This window comes from Bufo bufo, chromosome 4 (genome assembly GCF_905171765.1).
Source record: "Bufo bufo chromosome 4, aBufBuf1.1, whole genome shotgun sequence".
Taxonomy (NCBI): domain Eukaryota; kingdom Metazoa; phylum Chordata; class Amphibia; order Anura; family Bufonidae; genus Bufo; species Bufo bufo.
Genome location: NC_053392.1, coordinates 81,357,731 through 81,383,440, shown reverse-complemented (window position 1 = coordinate 81,383,440; position 25,710 = coordinate 81,357,731). Strand labels below are relative to the sequence as shown.

The 25,710-nt window shown below is 47.0% G+C and overlaps 1 protein-coding gene across 1 annotated transcript; it reads right to left on the bottom strand.

Annotated features, from left to right (window-relative positions):
- Positions 1 to 10,546: 10,546 nt before the first annotated feature.
- On the bottom strand, positions 10,547 to 18,088 carry SF3B6 (splicing factor 3b subunit 6). Its single transcript, XM_040427440.1, has 4 exons — positions 17,950 to 18,088; positions 16,701 to 16,819; positions 13,001 to 13,139; positions 10,547 to 10,933 (listed from the first exon to the last, which is right to left on the bottom strand). Exons 1-4 carry the CDS (start codon positions 17,977 to 17,979, stop codon positions 10,844 to 10,846), a joined length of 378 nt encoding a protein of 125 aa, XP_040283374.1. The 5' UTR covers positions 17,980 to 18,088; the 3' UTR covers positions 10,547 to 10,843.
- Positions 18,089 to 25,710: the final 7,622 nt, after the last annotated feature.

Below are 25,710 nucleotides of genomic sequence, written 5' to 3'. Positions count from 1 at the left end.
CCACAGACCATAACCCATACACCCAATATAGCAGAACAACCTTTATGGAAAGATGACATAATGAAAAAAAATATTTTCATTGTATATTGAGCTATTAACAAAAAAATAAAAATAGAAACAGACTATTTTTCCCCTTTAGGGATGAGCAAACTTCAGTTTTTGAAGTTCGGGTTCAGGTATATGCTGAATTGCGTTACGGATTCCGTTATTACGGAACATATTGCAATTTAATGACGGAATTCATAATAAAAGTCTATGTCCAGCATAACAGAGCTGTCCGATTTCCGTTATGAATAGTGATGGACGAACATCGGCCGGGACGGGGCACTATTCACTTTAATGGCAGGCGAACCTGAAAAACCTTCAGGTCATATTTGCAGCCACCAAATACTTACTAGAAGTGCACAAATAGTCCCACAACATGGACATAAGTGATTATTCGGCTCGAGGTACATTAGGCGGTCACTGAATAACAATTTTACTGTAGGCCAGTACAGGCCCCAAAAAGTAGGCATTCACCAGACAGAAAAGAACAAGTGATTATGTGGCTGGAGGTACATTAGGCGGTCACTGGATAATAATTTTACTGTAGGCCCCACAAATTAGGCATTCACCTGACAGAAAAGGTATTTTATGCCGTTGTATATACATAAGACAAGGAACATTCTTTGTTCTGTGTTGTGGCGGATATGTGTGGGCTGGCATGAGGAAATTCAATTACACGTGGTCGTCACTGGTTTTGAATTCATCCGAGATCCATGCCTCATTCATTTTTAGAAATGTGAAGTAGTCCACACTGTCATGAGCTAGGCGAGTGCGCTTATCGGTCACGATCCCCCCTGCTGCGATGAACGTCCTTTCGGACAGGACACTCGACGAGGGGCAAGCCAAGAGTTCCATGGCAAATTGTGCCATCTCTGGTCACAGGTCAAGCCTGCATATCCAGTAGTACAGGGGTTCCTCGCTTCTCATCGCTTCTCAGAGCGTCCACATCAGCCGTTAACCCGATGTAGTCGGACACCTGTCGGTCTAGGCGTTTCCTGAGGCTGGATTCGGAGGTCGGCTGTCGATGGGTTGGCTACAAGAATGATCTCATATCCGAAGTGACCAACACATCTTCAAACTGCCCTCTTCTTGCAGGCACGGTAGGATTGGTACCCGCACCTGTTTCGCTGTGGGTGGAAATTCCTCTGCCAGTGCCCGCAACAGCAGAATGCAGCATCTCTCGCAGCAAGGCCTGGAAATGCTGCATTCTGACAGCCCTCTGTGATGCTGGTAACATGTCCGCCATTTTGTGTTTGTACCAGGGGTCTAAGTACGTTGCCACCCAGTATTGGTCCTCGCCCTTTATGTTTTCATACAGGGGTCCCTCTTCAAACACTGGAGCATGAAGGCTTCCATTTGCACTACATTGGAAGCGGTGGAGTGGCCTGGCTCCTCCTCATCACCCAGGAGAATGACGTCCTCGGTCTCCTCCCCCCAGCCACGGACAACACCAGGGATCCCAGAAAAGTTTAAAGTCCCCCTCAAAGCCTTCTCTTCTTGCTCCTGCTCCTCCTCCTCCGCCTAGCCACCATCTTCCTCTGACTTCTCTTCAGACTCCTGCTGACTTGTCTCAGATGGAGTAGCCCCCCTGGGAATTCATTCAGCATTGCGACTTCCTCATCTTCCTGCTCCTGCTCCTCGACGGCTTGATCAATGACACGACGCAATGCACGCTCCAGAAAGGTGTAAGGTACGATGTCACTGATGGCGCCCTGGCTGCGACTGACCAGTTTGGTGATCTCATCAAATGGCCGCAGAAGTCTGCATGCGTCTCGCATGAGCAGCCACTGGCTCCCCAGAACCTGTCCTGCTGCAGAGCTCGTACAGGTAGTCAATAACGGCACGTTGCTGCTGGAGCAGCCTATCAAGCATATACAAGGTGGAGTTCCAGCACATCAGGCTGTCACAAAACAGATGTCCGATGGGCAGGTGGTGTCGCCGCTGAACGTCAGCAAGACGAGCCATGGCCGTGTAAGATCTTCTAAAAAGGCCAGAGATTTTCCTGGCCTGCCGCAAGACGTCCTGGACCCCGGGGTATTTGGCAACGAATCGCTGAACGACTAAGTTCAGCACGTGTGTCATTTTGCCCTGTTTCAGCACGCTCAGCAGATTGGCACCGTTGTCGCACACCACTTTACCAACTGTCAAATTGAGCAGGGTTAGCCACTGATCGGCCTGTGACCGCAGAGCTGAAAGGAGTGCAGGACCGGTGTGGCTCTTGGCTTCCAGGCACAACAGCCGCAGCACAGCATGGCAACATCTCACCTGGCACGTCAAATAGGTTCTGGGGAGCTTGGGGGGCACAGCGGAGGAGGCGGTAGCAGTGGAAAAGGAGGAGTCAGCCGAGGAGGAGACGGAGGATGGAGTAGGAGGAGGAGAAGAAGAGGCAGGTCTGCATGCAATCCGTGACGGTAACACCAAATCCACACGGGTGCCACGGGTTACATGTTTGACGACCATCAGAAGGTTCACCCAGTGGGCAGTAAAAGTTATGTACCTTCCCTGCCCGTTTTCTTGACCACGTGTCTGTGGTCAGATGTATCTTGGCACCGACACTGTGTGCCAGATATATTCACTTGCCGCTGAACTTGGCCATATAGCTCTGGGATGCCCTTCTGGGAGAAATATTTCCTTCCGGGGACCTTCCATTGCTGTGTGCCAATGCCCACAAATTTTCTAAAGGCCTCCGAGTCAACCAGTTTATATGGCAGTAGTTGGCGGGCTAGCAGTTCCGACAAGCCAGTCGTCAGCCATTGGGCAAGAGGGTTATCCGGTGTCATCAATTTTTTACGATCGAATATTTGGGCCACGGAAGCCTGCCTTCTGCCAGATAAACGCAACGACGGCACGATGGAAGGTGGAGGAGAGAGGAAAAGGAGAAGAGACAGGACGTGGAGCGCCGGGAGTGTGGCTTTATGGGTTCTGACGGCATTGCTCCTACTGGGCTCGGTGATGGGAGGCCAGGTGCCTTCTTAAGGCAGTCGTCCCTACTTGAGTGTTGGGCTTACCGCGACTTATGCGTTGACAGGCTGCAGATGGCAACACTATTGTCAGCAGCAGACACGTTAAAAAAAAAACACACTGCGGAGCCATGTGCCGGCGTCCTGGGAGCGAAAGATGTGACCGCGCATGGTGGATGGCTCGCTCCAGATACGTACATTTGCAGTCTGCTTTTTGCCCCCTGTGCACTGTGAGTTCTGCCTGGTTCTCTTCCTTCTCCCTATCTGCTGCTCCGTCTCTCCCTCTGAACTCCCCTCCTCTTCCTCTCTTGTGGGCACCCACGTGACATCCATCGACACTAGAGGTCTCGGAGTAGGCGGGGACCACCCTCCTTGGGCTGATCTGAGTACTGTCGTCAGACCGCTGGGTGGCGGCCGTTGCTACCTCCTCTTCCTCATCCGATGCCAAGAATGGCTGTGCATCGGTAGGGTCTGGGAATGGATGGGAAAATAATTCCTCTGACTCGAGTGGAGGGGCTATGATGGTGGTGGTGGCGTCTTTGGGGGTGCACACAGGAGAGAGTGAGGAGGGCGCAGATACAGAGGATGAGGAGGGTGCAGAAGCGGAAGGCTGAGTGAGCCTCTCATCCAACTCTGGTGCGTCCTTTAACGTAATCGCACGCACCTTCTCCAACTTCCCACTTAGGCTCCGGCCTGGTGTACCTGCCCGACCCCTACCACCCCTGCGGAATGGCCTGCCTCTTCCTCTGCCTGTCATTTTCAAAATGACCCTGTGACAAAAGTCCCTATAGAAGAGCAGTATTTGAGGAAGCAAGTTTATCGCAGGCCTCAATCAATATTTGGTGGAAGCAGGTATATCGCAACCCTCAATCTGTATTTTGCAGAAACAGGTATATAGAACCCTTTAATCAATATTTTGTGGAAGCAGGTATATAGCACCCCTCAATAAGTATTTTGTGGAAGCATTTATATATCGCAGGCCTCAATCAGTATTTTGTGGAAGCAGGTATATTGCACCCCACAGTTTTTTGGGGGGCAACAGGTATATCACACCCAATGCAAATAGTTGTTCCAATAGAGCGAAACGACTGCCGGGCGAACCGCAAGGCCATCTCTAGTTATGAATTCCGTCATTGAATTGCATCATGGTCCGTGGTAATGGAATCCGTAACGCAATTCAGCATACACCCGAACTTCAAAAACTGAAGTTTGCTCATCCCTATTCCCATTTTTTGAATTTTCCTTTTTTTTTTTTTTTTATAAAAACTAAAAACTACTAACCTAAAAAAAACCATAATGATAAAGCCAAAATGTATCACCGGAAAAAAATGGAAAATGTATCCGGTCAGGAAGGTAGATAAATTGCCCGGTCTTGAACTGGTTAAATAATCTCAGTCCTGTGGGTACCATAGCTGTAGCCATATTGGATTTTATCCACCGCTCACAGAAGAAGACATACTTAGCTGTGTTTACAAAGAAAAAATGAAAATGAGTATTCACACTTCTTATGACCGATGGTTTACTAATATCTATCATGGATGGTATAGGAGAGCATAGTGCTCAGCAAAACACAAAGTCAGCATTAGGCCTCATACACACGACCGTATGTATTTTGCTGTACACAAAAAAAAACTGATGACTTCCGTGTGCATTCCGTATTTTGCGGAACGGAACAGCTGGCCCCTAATAGAACAGTCCTATCCTTGTCCGTAATGCGGACAATAATAGGACATATTCTATTTTTTTGTGGAAAGGAAATACGGACATACGTAAACGGAATGCACACGTAACTTCAGTTTTTTTTTTGCAGACCCATTGAAGAAAATGGTTCCGCATGCGGTCCGCAAAAAAAACAGAACTGACATGGAAAAAAAATATGTTCGTGTGCAAGAGGCCTTCACACACGAATTTGTGATGCCCGTTGCTGTATTGTGGACCACATTTGCAGATCCGCAATACACGGGCACCGTTCCGTGGTCATTCCGCAGATGTGGAACAGTGCGGAGCGGAAGAACGGAACGGAACACTACAGAAGCACTACGGAGTCCTTTCTTGGGTTCAGTTCGATGCTTCTGCACCGCAAAAAGATAGAACTTGCTCTATCTTTTTGCAGAACGGAAGGATTGCGGACCCATTCAAGTGAATAGGTCTGCGATCCCCATGCGCCTGCCCCACGGACGGTGCCTGTGCATTGAGGACTGCAATTTGCTTTGTGTGAACGAGCCCTTAGTTGATATATGATATGATATGTTGCTTCATTTAGAAGTTTTTTGTGCCCCCAAAAAATAAATACTAAATAGCGCCACTGCATGGCCAACTTTACAATGACAGGTGACAGCACATTAAGCATTATTAGGCCTCTTGCACACGACCGTATATATTTTGTGGTCCGCAAAAACAGATCCACAAAAAATACGAATGACGTCCGTGTGCATTCCGTATTTTACGGAACGGAACAGCTGGCCCCTGATAGAACAGTACTACCCTTGTCCGTAATGCGGACAATAATAGGACAAATTCTATCTTTTAGCGGAATGGACATACGGAAATACGGAAATGGAATGCACACGGAGTACATTCCGTTTTTTGTTTTTTTTTGCGGAACCATTGAAATGAATGCGGACCGCAAACAGAAACCACAAAAACGGAACGGATACAGAATTAAAATACGTTCGTGTGCAAGAGGGCGTATTATTATTATTTCACTTCTTTAAAGGGATTGTCTCACTTCATTTATCATGTAGAGGAAGATAATACCAGGCACTTACTAATGTATTGTGATTGTCCATATTGCTTTCTTTGCTGGTTGGATTCATTTGTCTAATCACAGATGACCAACCTTTAAAACTTAGACTTTATTAATATTTAAAAAAAAAAACCCACATAGGATACCCCTAATAGACCAATAAATACAAAGCACAAAACTAAAGAAAATTACTCTTGCGAAAGAGACAATCCTCACAATGGTGGGCGGAATAATGGCAGGGATTCGTATGATGAATGATACTTGGGGGACTGTCCCTATCTATGTTCTGCCCTGCCTAGAATGCAATAGCCGCCCCGATAGGGGCAATCCCGTATCAGGAACCTCTTGATAAAAAAATTTAAGCGTAGGACAACAAATGTCTGAGAAAGGTCAGGCCTCCTTGTGTTGGCGGAGGCCAGCTGTAGGAGTTGTAGAGGGAAGGGGAGGATTGAAGAAGTGAGGACACACTTGTCTCCGAGAGGTGCCCCCGCTCCTCAGGATCTGGCAGTGAAGACGTTTAAAGTACACATCTGCAGGCAATTTTTTCTTATTTTTGCATTGTACTCATTTGAGCTAAAAATATATTTTTTTATTAATTTCAATTGGTTTTTATTAAAAGGTTTGAGCCCGTTTCTCTGTACGGCTTTGAGATTCTCTAGTACCAGGCTCTATTTTTACTGTTTCCTGTCAAGCAGCTCAGCTGATGACTTCTTACCGTATCTCTGACCTTATAAACACTCATTATAGCTCAGTTCTTATCTTCCTGATAAGAATGTAGCTTAAATAAGTGTTTATGACCTTAGTATCTCGTAAATAACATTTATTAGATGACCAGCACAAAGTAAAAGTACAATTCACACAGCTAGACAAACCGTTAACTAGGCTTCAGCGAATCATGCTTCCGATCATAGATCATATATTGACAGTGTGGCAATGCTGCCAGACGGGGAAAATTGAACCAGACCAAGATGAGAGAAATACTCCTGCCGAATGGAGTGCGATGACGATGTCCAACGCCCCAACCAGAAACACTGGTCACATAGGGAAAAATAGTGATGGGATTCCAGAGCAGTACCACGCATGGCTAAGGCCAGGTAGACAGAAGGGGGAGGCAGGCAACCATTCAGCTCGAGGAGGAACAAGAAATAGAAAGGGTGTTCCGTTCCAGGAACGAAACGCTATTAGCGGTGGCAAGGCGGAGTCCTTCAGAGGTCCTTTACTGGATTGCGCAAGTGGAGAATTTATCAACCAAACGACCCAGGAGGGTGGATTGGGAAACTATGAGAGGTCCTCCTCTGTCCGGGATAGGACACGGGCCTAGTCTGGTACCACACAGACAGGGTGGTCCTGCGGTAATGAGGGCTGAGGGGGGTAGGACCCGTATGGACGCACATTTTTTTATTTTTAATGAAACTGGGATGCCCAGCCTCAAGTGGACAAGAGGCAGGAAGGGGTTAAATTCTTCAACATTAAGGCACATTGCACTGCAGATAGAAACCCCAGATAATCCAGTGCCGGCTTCAAAGCGGTGGCTGGCCAGGAAGAGTTAATGCTGCCTTGAGGACCGGGGGCGGGGCTCAACGGGCTTCTGGGGGAGGGGGAAGCTAGGTGGGAAGAATTCCAGGGGATGAAAGCTGCGGCCTAGTAGGCCGCAAAGCTGGGGCCTGAAGTTTTGGCGCATGGCCGACCGGGATGCACAGCCGGTCGGCCGGAGCACAGAGGGACCTGGAGCGGTGCACGAAATGCACCGCTTGCGCACACCGGCCAGGGGTGTCCACCCCGCGGGCTGGGAAGAAAACAGCGTGGGCCGTAGTGAAACACAGGTAGGCCCAAAGTGAAGCCGGAACCTAAATTTTGCAGCACCCGGCCGACCGTGCGGGCTTTAACCCTTCCGGAGCGGCGCGCTTGGCGCCTGCTCCCGAAAAAAGGCGGATCATGGCACTGGATATCTGGGAGCGGGAAGCCTCCTCCGCTCCCCTCCCTGTCTGTCCGACAGGTGCATAAGCCCGGTCCACAGCAGCGCGCTCGGCCGCCCGCTGTGTTAGAACAGCGCCTGCCAGAGGACATGGTCCATTAACCCCCTATGTGCCCGTGTAACAGTCGGCATAGAGGGGGAGTGAGAGGAAATGCCTTCAGAAGTCCTGGGCTACGATAAATGGAGGCCGGTGCCTGTTAACCCTATAGAACCCTTAAAAACGATTGCCGCCAAAGAGGGAGGGGGAAGAGGGTTAAACATACTTACCTAGTCCCGTGTACTAATCCAATCTTCCTCCTCTTCTCTTCACCCTCCCTAAGTGGACCCGCAAGGTCACCTTTTCCAGCAGGGTCACCTTCTCAGCAGCTGGCACCGGAGTGGCAGGAGTCTGATATGGCGGGAGGGTCTTTTTCTTTGGCGGAACTAGGTGACCCCTTGGCTGGCGGGAAGCAGGGGAGCTGGGCTGCTCTGGATCCTCCTTTTGCTTCTGTGGGGAGGTCGGATGGTGAGGGAATCCAACCCCGGTCTTGCTCCCCGGGACAGGAGAGGCTGGGCGACTGTTTCCCAAACCTAAAAGGGAAAAATAAAAAGTAAAAGAATCAACTAAGGAAGCCGCCCTGCATAAGGCAGGGAGGTCGGCCTCCTACAGACACTAAGCTAAAAACTACCAGGCTGGAGGGGGTATAGCCTGCAGGGGAGTAGCTAAGTCTTTATTCAGCCTAGTGTCACCTCCTAGTGGCAGCAAGCAGCTATACCCATGGTCCTGTGTCCCCCAATGAAAATTATTTACTGTACATAACAGAAAAAAAAAAAGTTATGGCATTGACGCATTTGCAGTGATGAGTGGATCCAATCCATCTGTGTAGGGAGGATGCCCCGGGTCTGCAATATGGTTTATGTCCCTTCTGAAAGAGGGATCCCTTCATTATCTTTTGGTTTGGTAGAAGGGGGCCCAACTGGAGGTGAGAGATATCTAGTGAGGCAGATGTGGGTATGAATATTAGTGGATGTGACTCAGGTGACCCATTCACCAGACCAGGTTGTCTCTGGAACTCTGCCCATTAGAAAATTTCTCGGAGGAGATATGCATCCTCTATGTCAGGCATGCTCAACCTGCGGCCCTCCAGCTGTTGCAAAACTACAACTCCCAGCATGCCCGAACAGCCTACAGCTATCAGCCTACAGCAGGACATTGTGGGAGTTGTAGTTTTACAACAGCTGAAGGGCCGCAGGTTGAGCATGCCTGCTCTATGTGATATTTTCAAAAACAATTTCCAATAGGAAATGGATGGGATGTATTTTCTAGCTAGATTATGTCCCAGGATTATTGTGACATCAGCCGGGGTCCATGCAGCCATTCCCATCGAGGCACTCTCAGTCTGAGTACCGAAGAAAAAAATCAAACCCTGTAACTATTAGGACATCTACAATATGCAATAACAGTGGGGAACATCTGAACCTACTAAAAGGCCAGCCCACCCCCTGCCCAAATATTCTGATTGTGGGGGTCTCAGAGATTCGTGCCTCATGTGTCCGCTCCTTCCAGCTGTGCCTTACACAGCCAGGCCTAACATTAGAAGAGTATTCCCATCTTACATATTTATGGTATATCCACATAAATGCCTTAGGGTACTTTCACAATCGCGGCAGAGGATTCCGGCAGGCAGTTCTGTCGCCGGAACTGCCTGCCAGATCCGGACGCAAACTGATGGCATGTGGATGGATGCGGATTTGTCTGACAAATGCATTGCAATACCGGATCTGTCTCTCCGGTGTCATCCAGAAAAACGGATCCAGTATAATTTTTTTTTTTGCATTTTTAAAGGTCTGCGCATGGGCAGACTGGAAAGCCGGATCCGTTTGGCCGGAACACTTAATGCCGAATCCGGCACTAATACACTTCAATGTAAATTAATGCCGGCATTCCGGCAAGTGTTCAGTATCTTTGGCCGGAGAGAAAACTGCAGCATGCTGCGGTATTTTCTCCATCCAAAAAACCTAATAGGGACTGAACTGATGCATCCTGAACGGATTGCTCTCCATTCAGAATGCATTAGGATAAAACTGATCAGTTATTTTCCAGTATTAAGCTCCTGTGACGGAACTCAATACCGGAAAACAAAAATGCTAGTGTGAAAGTACCCTTAGAGGGGTATTTCGGTTGCTACCCCCTAGAAATGAAAGGAGAAATCGCATGCATGTACAACCCGGCTGCTCCGCTCTTTTCAGGGGGCTGCAGGGGGTATGGGGACCCCATTCTCACAATCAGTAGGGGTCCCAGTGGTAGGACTCCACTGATCTAATAGTTATCCCCCATCCTGTGGATAGGGGATAACTTGTAACACACGGAATTCCCTGTTAAGTCCTGATAGATGCAGGTCCCACTCTAGAGCGTGAGCTTTTACCATTAAAGTCAACAGAAAGGTGGCCATGCTTCCTCCATTGAAATCTATCGAAGTTATACCCTTCACTTGGCACGATGATGTAACTTAATTTCAATAAGGAAGGCGGCTAGGGCAACCATTCTTTCAAGTGCTGAACCCCTTAAGTTGATGTGGTGCCCAACAGAATCCAAGGAGCACTGTGCCCAGAAGAGTGCCACTGCCCATTGTTTTTGTCCCTTAGAATATCAACAACCATATGACCACTGCAGCGCCCAACAATACCTGCGGGGGACCTGAGGTAGTCTGAGACACATCCCCTGCCTCATCATTGGTTACGGCTGCTCCTGTCCGTACTCCCGCCTGCATGCTACGCCTCCTCTGATTGGCTGCTGTGTATAAACATGAAAAAACATTTTCCACTGGAGAAAGAGAAAAGAATTTGGGTGTAGATTTGTGTTTATTGGTTTCTCCATCCACGTTTGATCAGCATGAAACACATACAGGACTGGTGCAATCATTCTCGAATCCAGAATGGGGTGGCTCTACCCCAAAAGAAAGGTTTCCATGAATGGCAGGCTCCTCATGTCCTCTAGCTTTGTGACAAAACATAACAGATATTCAGTCCTTACAATACAAGTCCGTGTGTCCGTCCCTCGCATCAAAACTCAGGAACCATACAAAATTCTAAATATAAAAAAAAAAAAGCAAAAAGAATAAAAATATCCGTCCGGTTTCATTTTGGGGGATCGGTGTTGATTCCATATTTCTCTTTTAGAAGCTTGAGCTGTTCCTCTTTCTTCTTGGTGTCCATCTTCTGGAATGCCTGAACAATGAGAAAAAGAGACGAAAAGATGACCATTAATACTAAGCCCGTACGGATGTTGTATCGCTATAGGACACGGGTGACCTGACCACAGTACAGAGAGGAGAATCATCTGTAGCCAGAGCTTACAAGACTCCCAGGGGTCTGAGATCAGAAAAAAAGGAGGTGTCAAGAAACAGTGCCCCTGTAGACCATGGGCTGGGCCTGGTATTACAGCTCAGATACATTTACCTGAACACAGGTAAAAGGGATTATTACAATCGCAAATTAAAGCAATCAGTAGTGCTCCAAGGTGTCTCTATGAAAACCCATTTTCATGCACTCTGTGAGGTAATTCTGAATAAATGAAGGGTCCTTTGGCAAAGATTATAATCCCGAAGAGTAAAGAACAGTCTGGAGGACCGGGCCTGTCCTGTATGACACTGACACTGTGTAATGCTGTGAAATCTCACCTGTGGTGGAGCTGCAGGGAAATTGGACACTATGGGTCCATTCACACGTCTGTATGTGCAAAACACGGACACCAGCAATGTGCGTTCCACATTGAGCGGACCGCACATCACCGGCACTCTCATAGAAAATTCCTTTTCTTGTCTGCAATTGCGGACAAGAATAGGACATGTTCTGTTTTTTTTTTTTTTTTGGCGGAACGGATGCGGACCCATTTTGCAGACGTGTGAATGGACTGTAAGGGTAGGTTCACACACGGTTTTTTTCTTAGGAGGATTCGAGGCAGATTCTCCTGCGAGTTTCTCAGCCAAGGTCAGAAGTGGATCCAGCAGTAAGGAGAAGTATGGCTCCTTTCGAATCCACTTCTGGCTTTGGCTTAAAAACCTACAGGAAAATCTGCCTCAAAACATCGTCCCCAAAAAAAAAATCAGTGTCAACCTATCCTTACTGCCAGGATCCCGCTCAGATTATAGCCGATAGCTGAGGGTCCAAGCAGGACGACACTTTTGGGGTCATTTCTCAAACTGGTGTAAAGTAGAACTGGCTTAGTTGCCCATAGCAACCAATCAGATTCCACCTTTCATTTTTGACAGCTCCTTTGGAAAATGAAAGGTGGAATCTGATTGGTTGCTATGGGCAACTAAGCCAGTTCTACTTGACACCAGTTCAGCTTATTTTAAACAGACCCCAAATGGACCCTTCTTACAAGCGGGGATGGCACAAAGCAGCAAAACCTTATAATTACTGTATCAATAAAAGATTTTACAACTTTATAATATATATTAGGCGAGAAATACTTATCCCAATTACGCCAGTTGTTTTGCATATGGAATTTGCAATTGTTTGTGCAGGCCACATTCTGTGCTAAAATTTTTGACTTTTTTGCTATTCTGTACTTTTCTCATCACTAGTTTCATACCTGCGGCTGCCTACCGGAGCTCCCCGGATCCAGCATTGCCATTTACTGCCGCCTGCCCATTGGACCCCATTGACTAGAATAGGTTCCAGCAGAGGTCCAACTGCTACCTGGCAAATATGCCGGAAACCAGCCAGGGAAAACCCGCTGCACGCAGCATTTTTTTGGGACGGCATTCTCTGTGGGAGCCGCCTCCTGGAACAGCCAGACGTGGGTGTGAAAGAAGCCTTAGGCTCCATTCACATGTCAGCAATTGTTGCGCAATTGTGCGGACCCATTCATTCTCTATGGGGACGGAATGGATGCGGAGAGCACACTATGTGCTCTCCGCATCCGCATTTCCAGAGCGCTGCCCCGATCTTCCAGACAAGAATAGGACTTTTCTATTTAGTGCCGTCCATGTGCGGCCCAGTGTATTACGGATCCGCAATACACCACGGACGTGTGAATATAGCCTAAGAGTTACTAGGAAAGTGGGCCCTGTTGAGCAGGAGGAGGTGCAGAGTCCAATGCTCGACAGATTTACCAGAAATCGTCACAAATAAAGGCGCAGAATCTACTCCTCCTCATAGAAGGCAAAGTCAAAGACGTCTCTTTTGTTTAGTGAGAATCTGGATGTACAAGTGCCTCTGAGCCACCAACAAATAGACAAGCAAATTATCAGGTGCTGGATTATGGCAGGCTTGATGGACAGAACGTACCCTGTTTGCATTGTAGTACAGAACCACCAGGTATCGGTTACACACGTTGAAGCCGGAGAGATGATCGCAGGCGTTCTTGGCATCAAAGATGTCTTCATATACGACGTATGCTGTACCCCTGGTCTCCGGGGTGTTCCCACTGCAAGATTCAGAAAATAGATTAAGAGAATTAGGTTGTTTGCAGCATTACCAAAAAGTAAGATCCCCTAAAAATAAATGATAGAGGGATTCTCGAGAATAGAGCTGCTCCATTATAATAGAGAGAGTGCTGGTGGAATATCTCTGTCTACATTGTAATGGCCTCCCAGTATAAGAGTGGTCTTATGTAGAGATCTAAGGGATCGAGCTTTATAGCATTGTAAGAAAGGTACAAGGAATCATCTTGGATGATAGGTAGGGGTCACCGAGGTTCCTGGCCTCGGTGGAGTAAGAGCCGTTTTTTATGTGTCAGCAGCAGTTGCTGTTTGACACCTTAATACTTAGTATGGCTGTAATAGCTGATCCGGGGCGGCTCTTACTGGGAGTAGTCAAAGTGCTGGGTGGGTGACTACACACCATGTTCCAGGTCGGGTTTTGTGAGGCATAAAAACCAGCCAGCACTGCCAGGTGAGGAGGATTACCTCCGTCTGACAGTGGAGCTCAGGAGGTCTGTGTGCTGTGATCTGAGGGCTGTGTTGGGATCCGCAGCTTGAGGCGGGCTATAGGGCTGAGACCCCTGTGAGGGCGAACAGGCCACCTAATGCCTGCCTGTGGACTTGAGAAAGCAGAACTTCCAACAGGGTGTGAAGTAACCCCCAGGAGAAAAGGTGACTGTTTTGTATATTACCTTTTCATGTGTGTGAACGATCACCAAGCAACTTGCGGTTTTGTTTTGCTTTCACGTGTGAATAAACACTGATGTTTTGAACCAAGAACTTGTAATTTGCCTCTGTGCTGCACTCGCTAATCCTAATTACCAGAGCGAGTCCCCACACCGTCTATGAAGTGTACATAAAACAGCTTACCTGATCCGCTATACAACAGCAGCTTTCTAATACACCCCCAGTACTATCCCTGCCATCCTGCACCACCTGTGGGGGACGGGGGCTATGGAGAAGATGTACAAGAACAAGCTCTGGCTGGTGTATATTGGTAAGATGCACCCATCCTAATTGCTACTGGTCTGGCAGCATTGTAACGAAGCATAGAACACGTTAACCCTTCGCCCCCAAATACCAACCTACAGTTCATATACAACGTTCCATGTTAACGATGCAAAGGACCAGAAAATGACAACTGCACGCAGTAAAGTCCTTGCTTCGTTCTAAAATCCTCCACATTTCAAGTCTAGCTCTGACTATTGGATTTTCCGAGCGTCCATATACAATTTGCACACGAGGAAAACTAATTTTTAAGTTGACTTGCTTTCTTTAATGCAGTTTCTTGGAAACATTACAGGCGGCGACAGCTAAAACCCCATCGCTCATGGCATCTGTCCGAGCTGGCGAAGCAGCGGCTTAATGTAATGGATAATTCTGCGCAGATTCCTGTAACGTCCCCTCAGGAGCAGCCATTATGTCACTTCCAGTAACTGGAAATCAATTCCCACAGGATGCAACTGGTATTACTGGGGGTGGGCAAAACATCCAGTGACACACAAGGTCAGGTTGGCACATCCCTGTTTGCCATTGGGGCCCAGCCTGTTGTCACTGGCTCCTAGATCTGGATGAAGGTGGCTACGGAGCAGAGCTGCAATACCAGACAACCCATGGACAGGTGTGGGGCTGTTTCTGGAATAAAGCAGCCATGTTTTTTTAACACCGCAGCCGACACTCTGCACGTTGAAGCCATACTTTCAGATTGTTTTCTTTTCCATTCCTATAGCCGACAGCATGGCAAGAACTCTATACCTCGCACAATGCACCACAGCAAAGTGTGCTCTACACCAGGGTTCAGCAACGTTCGGCACTCCAGATGCTGTGAAACTACAACTCCCAGCATGCACATTTGCTCACCTGTTTTTGTAACTCCCCAAAAAATTAAAAGGAGGATTCTGGGAGTTGTAGTTTCAGAACAGCTGGAGTGCCGGAGGTTGCTGATCGCTGCTCTACACAGTGTACCAGCAGAGAGACAAGAACTGGAGTAAAAGAAATCGTAACCCTTTACATATTTGGTAGAGTCGTAATCATAAAAAGACGATAAAAAAAATGGCAGAAATGCTGTTATTTTCTACCTCCTCCCAAAATGATCTAAACTAAAAGTAAATCTCAGAATGACAAGCTGCTAATGTCAGTCACATCTAAAAAGCAGCGAACCGGAGGCACAGCTGCCTCTGAACCTCATGCCCCTTCCTGTCCCGACTACCTCTTCCAAGCCTGAACTGGCCAATAACAGGGGGCAATAAAATGCATTCAATATTAGGGATGATTTTTGGGCATTGCACAGTGTACCCGCAGTGTGAATCTTCCTTCCATCCTATAGGAAATGGAGTTTCATGATGACGCTTTAAGAGGTTATCCCAGAATGAAAACCTGTCGCTTATCCATGGGACATAAGGCAAGTGCTTGATGATGAGAACGGGGATCCCAAGTGTCCAACGAGCAGGCGCACTGCAGCTCCACTCAAAGTCTATGGGACTGACGGAGACGGGGAATGAGAGCCCCGTTCTCGTGAGCGGTGGAGGTTCCAGTGGTCAGAAACATATCCCCCCCCCCCTATCCCGCGGCGAGATTGCAAGATGCCATTCTGGGAATACTCCGTTAATCACTATAGTGTGAAAAGTTCTGCAATTTTCTACTAGGCCTGGGTGATCAAATTAATTAGCCCTTTTGAAAAAATAAAATAAAATAAAAGTCATACAGATTTTTTTTTCTTCCAGATCGCTGTATCAGCGCAGGCTGGTATAGTGATGTGAAGCACCGCAGCAGCCTGGCATTCGGACGACACAATGAACACTCCACTGCGGGGCCACATGTCACAGGCTGTGCGTCACTGCATCATCACGACCACCGCCTGCTCCATCTCTACTACGAGCTGTACCCGGGCGTCGACATCTTACTGCACCCGTGTATGGCGCCTCCAAGAGGTGAGAGAGAAAGAGCGCACCCTCTCCATATACAATGCGTCCCTCGGGACTAACCAGACTGGAAACTATAGCAATGCCCCAGCTCTGCGATGTATGAGCAGAGCTTTTAAAAAAAACCAATCAGGGATTAAAATACAAAGGATGTTACACAAAGTTGCAGAACGAAAGTTTTTTTTCCCTGACAACTCAGGGAACTGACCTGCAATAAAGAAGAGGCAATTACTTATCAGACTGATCCTGCACCATTACTCTGGTTCTTCTGGCAGGGATCTGTTTAACTGCCTGCAGCGATGAGGTTATGCCGACAACACGTGACCACTGCAGTAAATCACTGACCTCTTCTGTGCACCGCTGAGGCCAGTGGTTGGCTGCAGTGGTCACGTGTTGTCGAAGTAACATCACCGCCGCAATAAGGAAAACAGATCCCTGCTGAAAGAACCGGAGCGGCAGTACAGGACTGGTTAGGTAAGTAATCATCTAGACAACCCCTTTAAGTATGAAGTTGTCAATGCTGCCCCCTTCCTTGAAGCTCAGTCAGGAGTACTTGTATTCACCCCACCACGAAACAAGCTGAGAACTGTGAAGGCAGCGGAAGCCTCTGATAGAGCCGCAGCGCTGAGACCTGCTAAAACTTACACCCTGATCTGCCGGATGGGGCCGTATTTCCCAAAGATGTCGTACATTTCCTCCCCAGTGATTTTATAAGGCAAGTTCCTGATATACAAGATGCGGTTCACCTCCGGGGGTAAGCGAATCTGAAAGTAAGAGGACAACAGGCTGTCAACATAGGTATGACATGGTACCGACATTACTGCTGTGCACATCAAAAGCCACGGTGTTCCCAGTGCTAATTATTCTTCTGGGATCACTTAGACCAGGGATGCTCAACCTGCCGTCCTCCAGCTGTTGCAAAACTACAATTCCCACCATGCCTGGCTGTCCAAGCATACTGGGAGTTGTAGTTTTATAAAAGCTGGAGGTTGGGCATCCCTGACTTAGACCATGGATTATTACATTCAGCAATGCAGACTGTGGCCAATGGGAGGCGCCACCTGGGTGTCTGCACACTCAACATTCAATGTATCACTGCCATTCTGAGTACATTAAAGGGGTTGTCTGCTTTTTACTATTGATGACCTGCCCTCAAGATAGGTCATTAATATCAGATCAGTAGTGAAGTCTGACTCCCGGCACCCCCGCCGATCAGCTGTTTGAAGAGAAGGCAGCGCTCATACAAGCACTGACTTCTCTGCCTAGAGCCGTCCCATAGAAGAGAATGGGGACGCCATAGTGGCGATTACACCGCTCACCAATGCAACTGCTGAGGCGAGTGGGTAAACAGCGCAGAGAAGGCGGCGCTCGTACAAGCGCTGCTTTCTCTTCAAACAGCTGAATGGTGGGGGTGCCGCAGATCTGATACAGATGACCTATCCTGAAGATAGGTCATCACTAGTTAAAAGCGGACAACCCCTTTAAATTATGTGCCACAACAAGCACGCCAGCATTAGAGCGGAAGAGCACCGCACTGGTGCAAGGAAACCCTACTCCTCAACAGAAAACACCTTTCTTTTTTCTGTTTTCATCTTTGCATTACGAGGTCAATTTTTTTTTTATTTGGGGGTCTATGGCCGGAATACCCCTTTAAGGTCAGTAATGCAGCACTTGCCATGAAGGGTAGAACTATGACTCCAATACAGCAGAGTGGGACTACAGCTCCAAGCATTCCCTGAACGTCAGGGCATGCTGGGAGTTGTGGTACCTCACCAGCTGACTGCTGATGGAGAAAACCAGCCTCATCCCCCAAACACACATTATACACAGACACAGTGCTCCATTATAACACCCCCTGTACTAAACGGAGCCCCTCAGCCCCGGTAGGACTCACGTTAGCACGTTTCGCCGCTTGCATCGCCATGGTGACCGCTGCTAGAAGGAAAGTCCCGGAGACAACGAGAAAAAAACGATTCCCGGCCAGCAGCCTACAAGACCGGAAGAGGAAACTGCTGCCCGTGACGTCATCACCACGCGCGCACGAAGCAGGAAGTCGTGCTCGATGACTGTCACGTGATCTCGATGAGCGGCGGCCATTTTTAATTTGGGCAAGCGATTTTTATGTTTTCATTTCCATTGGACTGTAACGTAATAAAAGTTATTTGAAATGTAATTTTATTTTTTGCAAAGTTAATTCTTGTGTTAATAACATGCTTTAAATCACAACACAGCTTGCACCGACCAACCATCTGGTGGATGATGTTATGACCATGCACTCACATGAAGTAGCAACATAACCACTATAAGGCCACGTCCACATCTCGATTTTGTCCTATGTTTAATGTATACCCAGGACGTATGGATGTCTCAGATTTAGGGCTCATTCAGATAACCGTATGTGTTTTGCAGTTCTGCAAAACATGGATTCCAGGCGTGTTCGTTCCGCAAAATTAAGAATGCACACTGCTAACTCTATGATGGAAATGCCTATTCTTGTCCGCAATTCCGGACAAGAAATAGGACATGCTTTATATTATTTGCGCGGCCACGGATACAGACAGCTCACGGTGTGCTGTCCGCAGCTTTTGCGGCCCTGTTGAAATGAATGGGTCCGCACCCATTCTGCAAAATTGTGTACCCGTACACATGTCCGTCTGAATGAGCCCTTATGCTATGCAGTGGCATCTGTCCCCATGGTAAAAAAAAATAATAATACTGATAATCTGGACACCTCAGAATGCCCTCCTGTGAACTAGACAGACATAGCAGAGCTGGAGAGGGTTCAGAGGAGGACAACGTAATAACTGGAATGGGTGGACTACAGGTCCCAGAAAGATTATCAAAACTAGGGTTATTCCAGACCTCCCAAGTGCCCCTCTTTTGGAGGGACAGTCCCTACTTTTAACCCAAGTCCCTCTTTGCTTCTTAAAGGGGTTCTCCAGGCTTTTATATTGATGACCTATCCTCAGGATAGGTCATCAATATCAGATCGGCGGGGGTCCGACACCTGGCACCGCGGCTGATTAGCTGTATGAGGAGACGGGCGGGCGTGCAGTGTGCTGTCTGTGGCAAAGCAGCAGCAGAGCAGGAAGACAGGAGACGGCACGTTCACACTGCACGCGCCCTCCCTTCATACAGCTGATCGGCGGGGGTTTCAGATCTGATATAGATGATCTATCCTGAGGATAAGTCATCAATATTAAAAGCCCGGAGAACCCCTTTAAATGTCCCTCTTTCTTATCTAGGGTATATATCTGCATTATTACATTTACAGTATTGATCCAGAAAGTGTTTGTCTGGTTCCTCTCTGCAGATTCGAACTCATCTTGTAATGTATATTATTTCGTTTTCTGATGCAAATTGGATTTTTAGAAGATTCAATATTCAGATACTTTTTGCCCTATTGTGTAAAAGAAAACTATTGAAGTGTATGAATATGCAGGAAAAATGGATCTTTCACATGAACAATAAGTGCCCCTCTTTGACCGTCCAAAAAGTTGGGAGAAATGTTATTCAGTGACTGAGGGGAGATCTAATAACTATGTATAAATATATCAGGGGTCAGTACAGAGATCTCTCCCATCATCTATTTATCCCCAGGACTGTGACTGTGACGAGGGGACATCCTCTGCGTCTGGAGGAAAGAAGGTTTGTACACAAACACAGAAAAGGATTCTTTACGGTAAGAGCAGTGAGACCATACCTCGCAACCGTACCCGATCTGGCGGGACAGTCCCGGATTAGGGTCCATTCACATGTCCGCAATTCTGTTCCGCATTTTGCAGAATGGAATTGCAGACCCATTAATTTCTATGGGGCCACACTATGTGCTGTCCGGATCCACATTTCCGCGTCCGCAATTCCGTTCCCGAAAAAAATAGAACATGTCCTATTCTTGTCCGCAATTGCGGACAAGATTAGGCATTTTCTATTATAGTCCCGGCGATGTGCGGTCGGCAAAATGCGGAACGCACATTGCCGGTGTCTGTGTTTTGCGGATCCACGGATCCGCAAAACACATACGGATGTGTGAATGGACCCTTACAGTGGTTGTCCCGGTACGGGGCAGCTATGTCCCGCTTTCTGGCAGCTGTCCCTGCGTCCATAGGAAGCAGAGACAGTTGCCTGTACTATGATGAAGCAGAGAGCCGGTGTTCCGTGAAATTATGGTACCTGTTAAAATGTGGTACCCTCGTCACTTCCGGTAGTGACGTAGGCCCACCGGAAGCTTCAAAAGGAGGTGTGATCTTAGAGCCCGGCACCTGATTGGCTGAAATGAAGGGGTGTTGCGCCGGCGCACAACCAACCTGGGTACCGTCATTTTACATGCTGCGCCTGTGAACGCGCACAGGGAGGGAGGAAGGGTACCTTTGATGTACGGGCCACCGTGCATGCGCGAACCAGATTGCCTTGTGAAGCAGACAGGGGAGGGAGGGTACCTTCGATTTACGGGCCACCCTGTCTGCTTCACAAGGCAATCTGGTTCGCGCACGCATGTGGGCATAAATACTGTGCGGTGGCATGAAGGGGGAATAATTACTATGTGGGGGCATTAAGGGAACTGGGTGGGATTAGGTGTATAGTTATTATGTTTTGGGTGGAGTTAGAGGCGTGGCCTAGTGCGGAAAAAATTTGCTGCAGCGCACTTTGCAATGTGTCCCTCTTTGTTCGTTTACAAAGTTGGGAGGTATGTGAGGAGCTCTCTGCCTGAGGAGGTGGTGATGGTGAGTTCAAGAGGGGCCTAGAGGTATTTCTGGAGTGTAATGACAGGAGCCCGGACTTTAAGGAAGGGTTCCCATAAGATTATATACATTTTGTGGAGAGGTTATGAGGGTATCATCACTGGGAACATTTCTCTGGTATAGTGACTTTCACAGTGGCCGCCCCTTTAACAGTGACTTTCACAGTGACCACCCCTTTAACAGTGACTTTCAGTGACCGCCCCTTTAACAGTGACCGCCCCTTTAACAGTGACTTTCACAACAGTGACCGCCCCTTTAACAGTGACCGCCCCTTTAACAGTGACTTTCACAGTGACCGCCTCTTTAACAGTGACCGACCTTTTAACAGTGACCGACCTTTTAACAGTGACTTTCACAGTGGCCGCCCCTTTAACAGTGACTTTCCCAGTGACCGCCCCAATAACAGTGACTTTCACAGTGACCGCCCCTTTAACAGTGACTTTCACAGTGCCTTTCACAAGATTATATACATTTTGTGGAGAGGTTATGAGGGTATCATCACTGGGAACATTTCTCTGGTACAGTGACTTTCACAGTGGCCGCCCCTTTAACAGTGACTTTCACAGTGACCGCCCCTTTAACAGTGACTTTCACAGTGACCGCCCCTTTAACAGGGACTTTCACAGTGACCACCCCTTTAACAGTGACTTTCACAGTGACCACCCCTTTAACAGTGACCGCCTGTTTAACAGTGACCGACCTTTTAACAGTGACTTTCACAGTGACCGCCCCTTTAACAGTGACTTTCACAGTGACCGCCCCTTTAACAGTGACTTTCACAGTGACCGCCCCTTTAACAGTGACTTTTACAGTGACCACCCCTTTAACAGTGACTTTCACAGTGACCACCCCTTTAACAGTGACTTTCACAGTGAGCGCCCCTTTAACAGTGACCGCCCCTTTAACAGTGACTTTCACAGTGGCCGCCCCTTTAACAGTGACTTTCCCAGTGACCGCCCCTTTAACAGTGACTTTCACAGTGACTGCCCTTTTAACAGGGACCTTTATAGTGCCCACCCCTTTAATACCAGTGACCTCCACAGTGCCCGCCCATTTAATAACAGTGACCTCCACAGTGCCCGCCCCTTTAAGCAGTAAAGAAAAATGGCTGGGTTGTTATGGAAACCTGGAGTAAAACTGTGTTTATGGCAGTTGGGATTTGAAGAGAAAGACTTGTATTGGCTAATGTGGGTCATTTTTTGGGAATATCTCAGGAACGGTACGTCCTAGAGAGCTGAGGTCTAAAACCTTCCCGGACACCTGATGCACCAGTGTGCCAAATTTGGTGAAGATCGGTCCAGTCGTTTGGTCTCGCATAAAGAACAGACAGACAGACAAACTCATTTTTATATATATAAGAGATCATTTATGATCCTTTATGGTTCTTCTTTATTATGGTTATTTATTTAATTATGTTGATACTATTATTAAAGTTTTGGTGAGTTTTTAAGAAAAATTGGTTGATATTTAAAGGCTATGTACACCTTTGGAGTCATTAATGATTGCATTTATCTTATTTTTGGCAAAAAAAAAATATTTTCAATTGGCCTTTATTAAAAATATTGAGCTGTTCAGTCACAAAGGGCTAACTGTTTCTCTAAGGCATCTTGCACACGAACGTTGTGTGCCCGTGGCCGTATTGCGGCCCGCATACGGCGGGTCCGTAATACACGGGCACCGGCCCGTGTGTACTCCGCATCACAGATGTGGACCCATTCACTTGACTTGTTCTATTTTCTTGCAGTAACTTGTTCTATTTTCTTGTAGTGCGGATGGATCACGGACCCATTCAAATTGCGGTCCCTAATGCATGGAACGGATGTACAACGTTCGTGTGCAAGAGGACTGTGTGACTGGTACTTTCCGAGTCATCTAATTACCCTTATTTCTAAACTACTGAGAGGTCATAAACACTTATTTAAGCCACATTGTTATCAGTAAACTTGAATGAGTGTTTATGATGTGAGAGAACAGACATAAGGAGTCCCTCTGCTCCTCAGATGACGGAAAGGACAAAAAATCCACAGGCAGCTAGTAGAGCATGTCAGCTCTGTACACAAAAAAGGATTCCATATTGTTAATAAAGACCAATTGAAAAAATGATTTTTAGCTCAAAATAAGTATAATGCAATAAAAAAAAAATAATTGCCCCCAAAGGTGTACATAGCCTTTAAGTTAAATTAATAAAGGCCATGGCCAAATATTTCCACTCAAGGGCGGTCTCTGTTTTTTTTTGTTATAGCTCAGTTTTCCATGTTATGATTTATAATTCCATAATATTACAGGTTATAGCTACTAGAGAGGGGTCGTTGATCCAGGGAGTTATTCTGATTGCCTGATTGGAGTCGGGAAGGAATTTTTTTCCCCTAAAGTGAGGAAAATCTGCTTCTACCTCACAGTTTTTTTTTTTTGCCTTCCTCTGGATCAACTTGCAGGATAACAGGCTGAACTGGATTGACCGTTTTTTTGGCGGACCGTATGCGGAACCATTCACTTCAATGGGTCCGCAAAAACAACGGAAGGTACTCCGTGTGCATTCTGTTTTCGTATTTCTGTTCCGCAAAAAAGTAGTGCATGTCCTATTATTGTCTGCAAATCACGGTCCGAGGCTCCATGCAAGTCAATGGTTCCGCAAAAAATAAGGAACGCACACGGAACACATCCGTATGTCATCAGTATTTTGCGGATCCATACTGTAGAAATGCTATGCCCAGCCCATATTGCTCATGTGTTTGGTGATTAATAAGTTACTGTTTCCGTTTCCGATCCGCAAAAAACGGATCAAATACGGAAACCATACGGATATGTTTTGTGCAATAACGGAACGGAAGAGGACTTAAATCAGAGAGAAAAAAAAATCATATGCGGAACAACGGATCCGTGAAAAACGGACCGCAAAACAACGGTCGTGTGCATGAGTCTTAAAGGGAACCTGTCACCGGGATTTTGTGTATAGAGCTGAGGACATGGGTTGCTAGATTGGCGCTAGCACATCCGCAATACCCAGTCCCCATAGCTCTGTGTGCTTTTATTGTGTCAAAAAAACTATTTGATCCATATGCAAATTAACCTGAGATGAGTCCTGTATGTGAGATGAGTCAGGGACTCATATATATCAAATCGGTTTTTTTACACAATAAAAGCACACAGAGCTATGGGGACTGGATATTGCGGATGTGCTAGCGGCCATCTAGCAACCCATGTCCTCAGCTCTATACACAAAATCCCGGTGACAGCTCCCTTTAAGGGTCCATTCACACACCGGGTGCTGTCCGCATCCATAGTTCCATTCCGCTGCCCCGCAAAAATGATAGAGCATGTCTAGGCGCCCTAACAAACTATGTTACTAGAATGGGGAAAGTGTAGAATGCTATTGCAACGGATGGGGTACTACCAGGGGTCCCTTAAAGTCAAAGAGTTTTGTCGTAACGCCAGTTGCATTTCAACAACAGGGAACGGAGTCCCCTTAAGTAGATGGTGTTGGTGGTAGCCAGGTGTAGGAATGCCAGAGTGGGGCAAGGGTAGCCTATAATGTTCCTTTAGGTGTTGTGGCTGTGCACGTGTCACGGTGCTCCTACCTGGATATCCTGGAACCCCAGGCGTTGTTGTCCGTAGCAGTGCAAACAGGGAGAATAGTTGAGGGATTTGTAGAAACTTTGTATTAAAGTTGAAAACAGCTTTACTTGAATAAACTTGCATCAAAGAACAATCTTCCAACTTTAGCGTTGGCATAAGTTTTGGCAGGCAAACGCATTCGGCTCTGATACATCTGAACCTCTTTAGCTCTGCTGTGCTGTCAGATTAAATATAAACTTTTCCTTTCTGCTGTACTTAGCTTGGTAGTCTGACTCTGTCTTTATCTAGATCTGTATCTTTATCTTTATCCAGGGAACTTTTCCTCCTGGCTTCTGAAGCTTGCAGCTTGGGCCTCTATGCCCAGTAGAGCTGAAGGTGTACTCTCCTGGCTTGAACACAACCTTCCCCTTACAGGGGGTACTCTAGACTAGCTCTAACTAGCTGAACTCCCCCCTTTATAGAGAGGGGGCTAGAATGCACGAAGGGTTCTATTCTAGCTAACACAGCTCTGCCATAGGTGCCGCCATCTGCTGGTGAACCAGGTACATTACACTTAAACAGTTACAAAATCAGAAATGCAGATTAAAATTATGCAGGACCTGGCAATAAATACACATGATGACAATATATTAACCATAGCAGATAGTGGGGAGGTGTAAAAGGTGGTGATTCCACTCTGGGGCGTTACACTATACTTTTTCATCCTGTTTTTCCACATGTATATTTTAAACGTCAGAAAAAAACGTGATGTGAACAATGCCTGGGCCCATGCCTATAAACGTATTTTTTGTCCGTTCCATTTTTTGTGTGGTCTGTATGTGGAACTATTCACTTCAATGGGGGTCCCAAAAAAAACAAAATGACTCTGTGTATTCCATTTCCGTATGTCCACACGTCCGTTCCACATAAAAATAGAACATGTCCTGTTATTGTCCATATTACGGACAAGGATAGACTGTTCTATTAGTGGCCTGCTGTTCTGTTCTGCAATATGCGGAAAGCACACTGCCGGTATCCATGTTTTGCGGATCCGCAAATTGCGCACTGCAAAACAACAATGGTAGTGTGCATGAGCCCTTAGGCTGCTTTCAGGCAGTCAGTATTTTGCATCAGTATTTGTAAGCCAAAAGCAGGAGTGGAACCTACAAAGAAAAGGTAATAGAAATATTGGCGCCTCTTCTGTGTTTTGGGGCCGCTCCTGGTTTGGCTTACAAATACTGATGCACTGAGGCCCCCGCTCATATACCTGCTGCACCACTGATGGAAACGCAGACTGGTTATTGGATTTCTGTGATGCATCTCTCAGCTGAACTGGGACGTTGAGTATTTCTATATCT

Bases quoted from the DNA above. Each gene is read 5' to 3' on its own strand.
- SF3B6 (XM_040427440.1), bottom strand. From the start codon at position 17,979: ATGGCGATGCAAGCGGCGAAACGTGCTAAC. The intron at 16,820-17,949 runs GTGAGTCCTACC...TCTTACTTTCAG, and splicing joins AAGCGGCGAAACGTGCTAAC to ATTCGCTTACCCCCGGAGGT. The intron at 10,934-13,000 runs GTACGTTCTGTC...CTCATTGTTCAG, and splicing joins TGTACTACAATGCAAACAGG to GCATTCCAGAAGATGGACAC.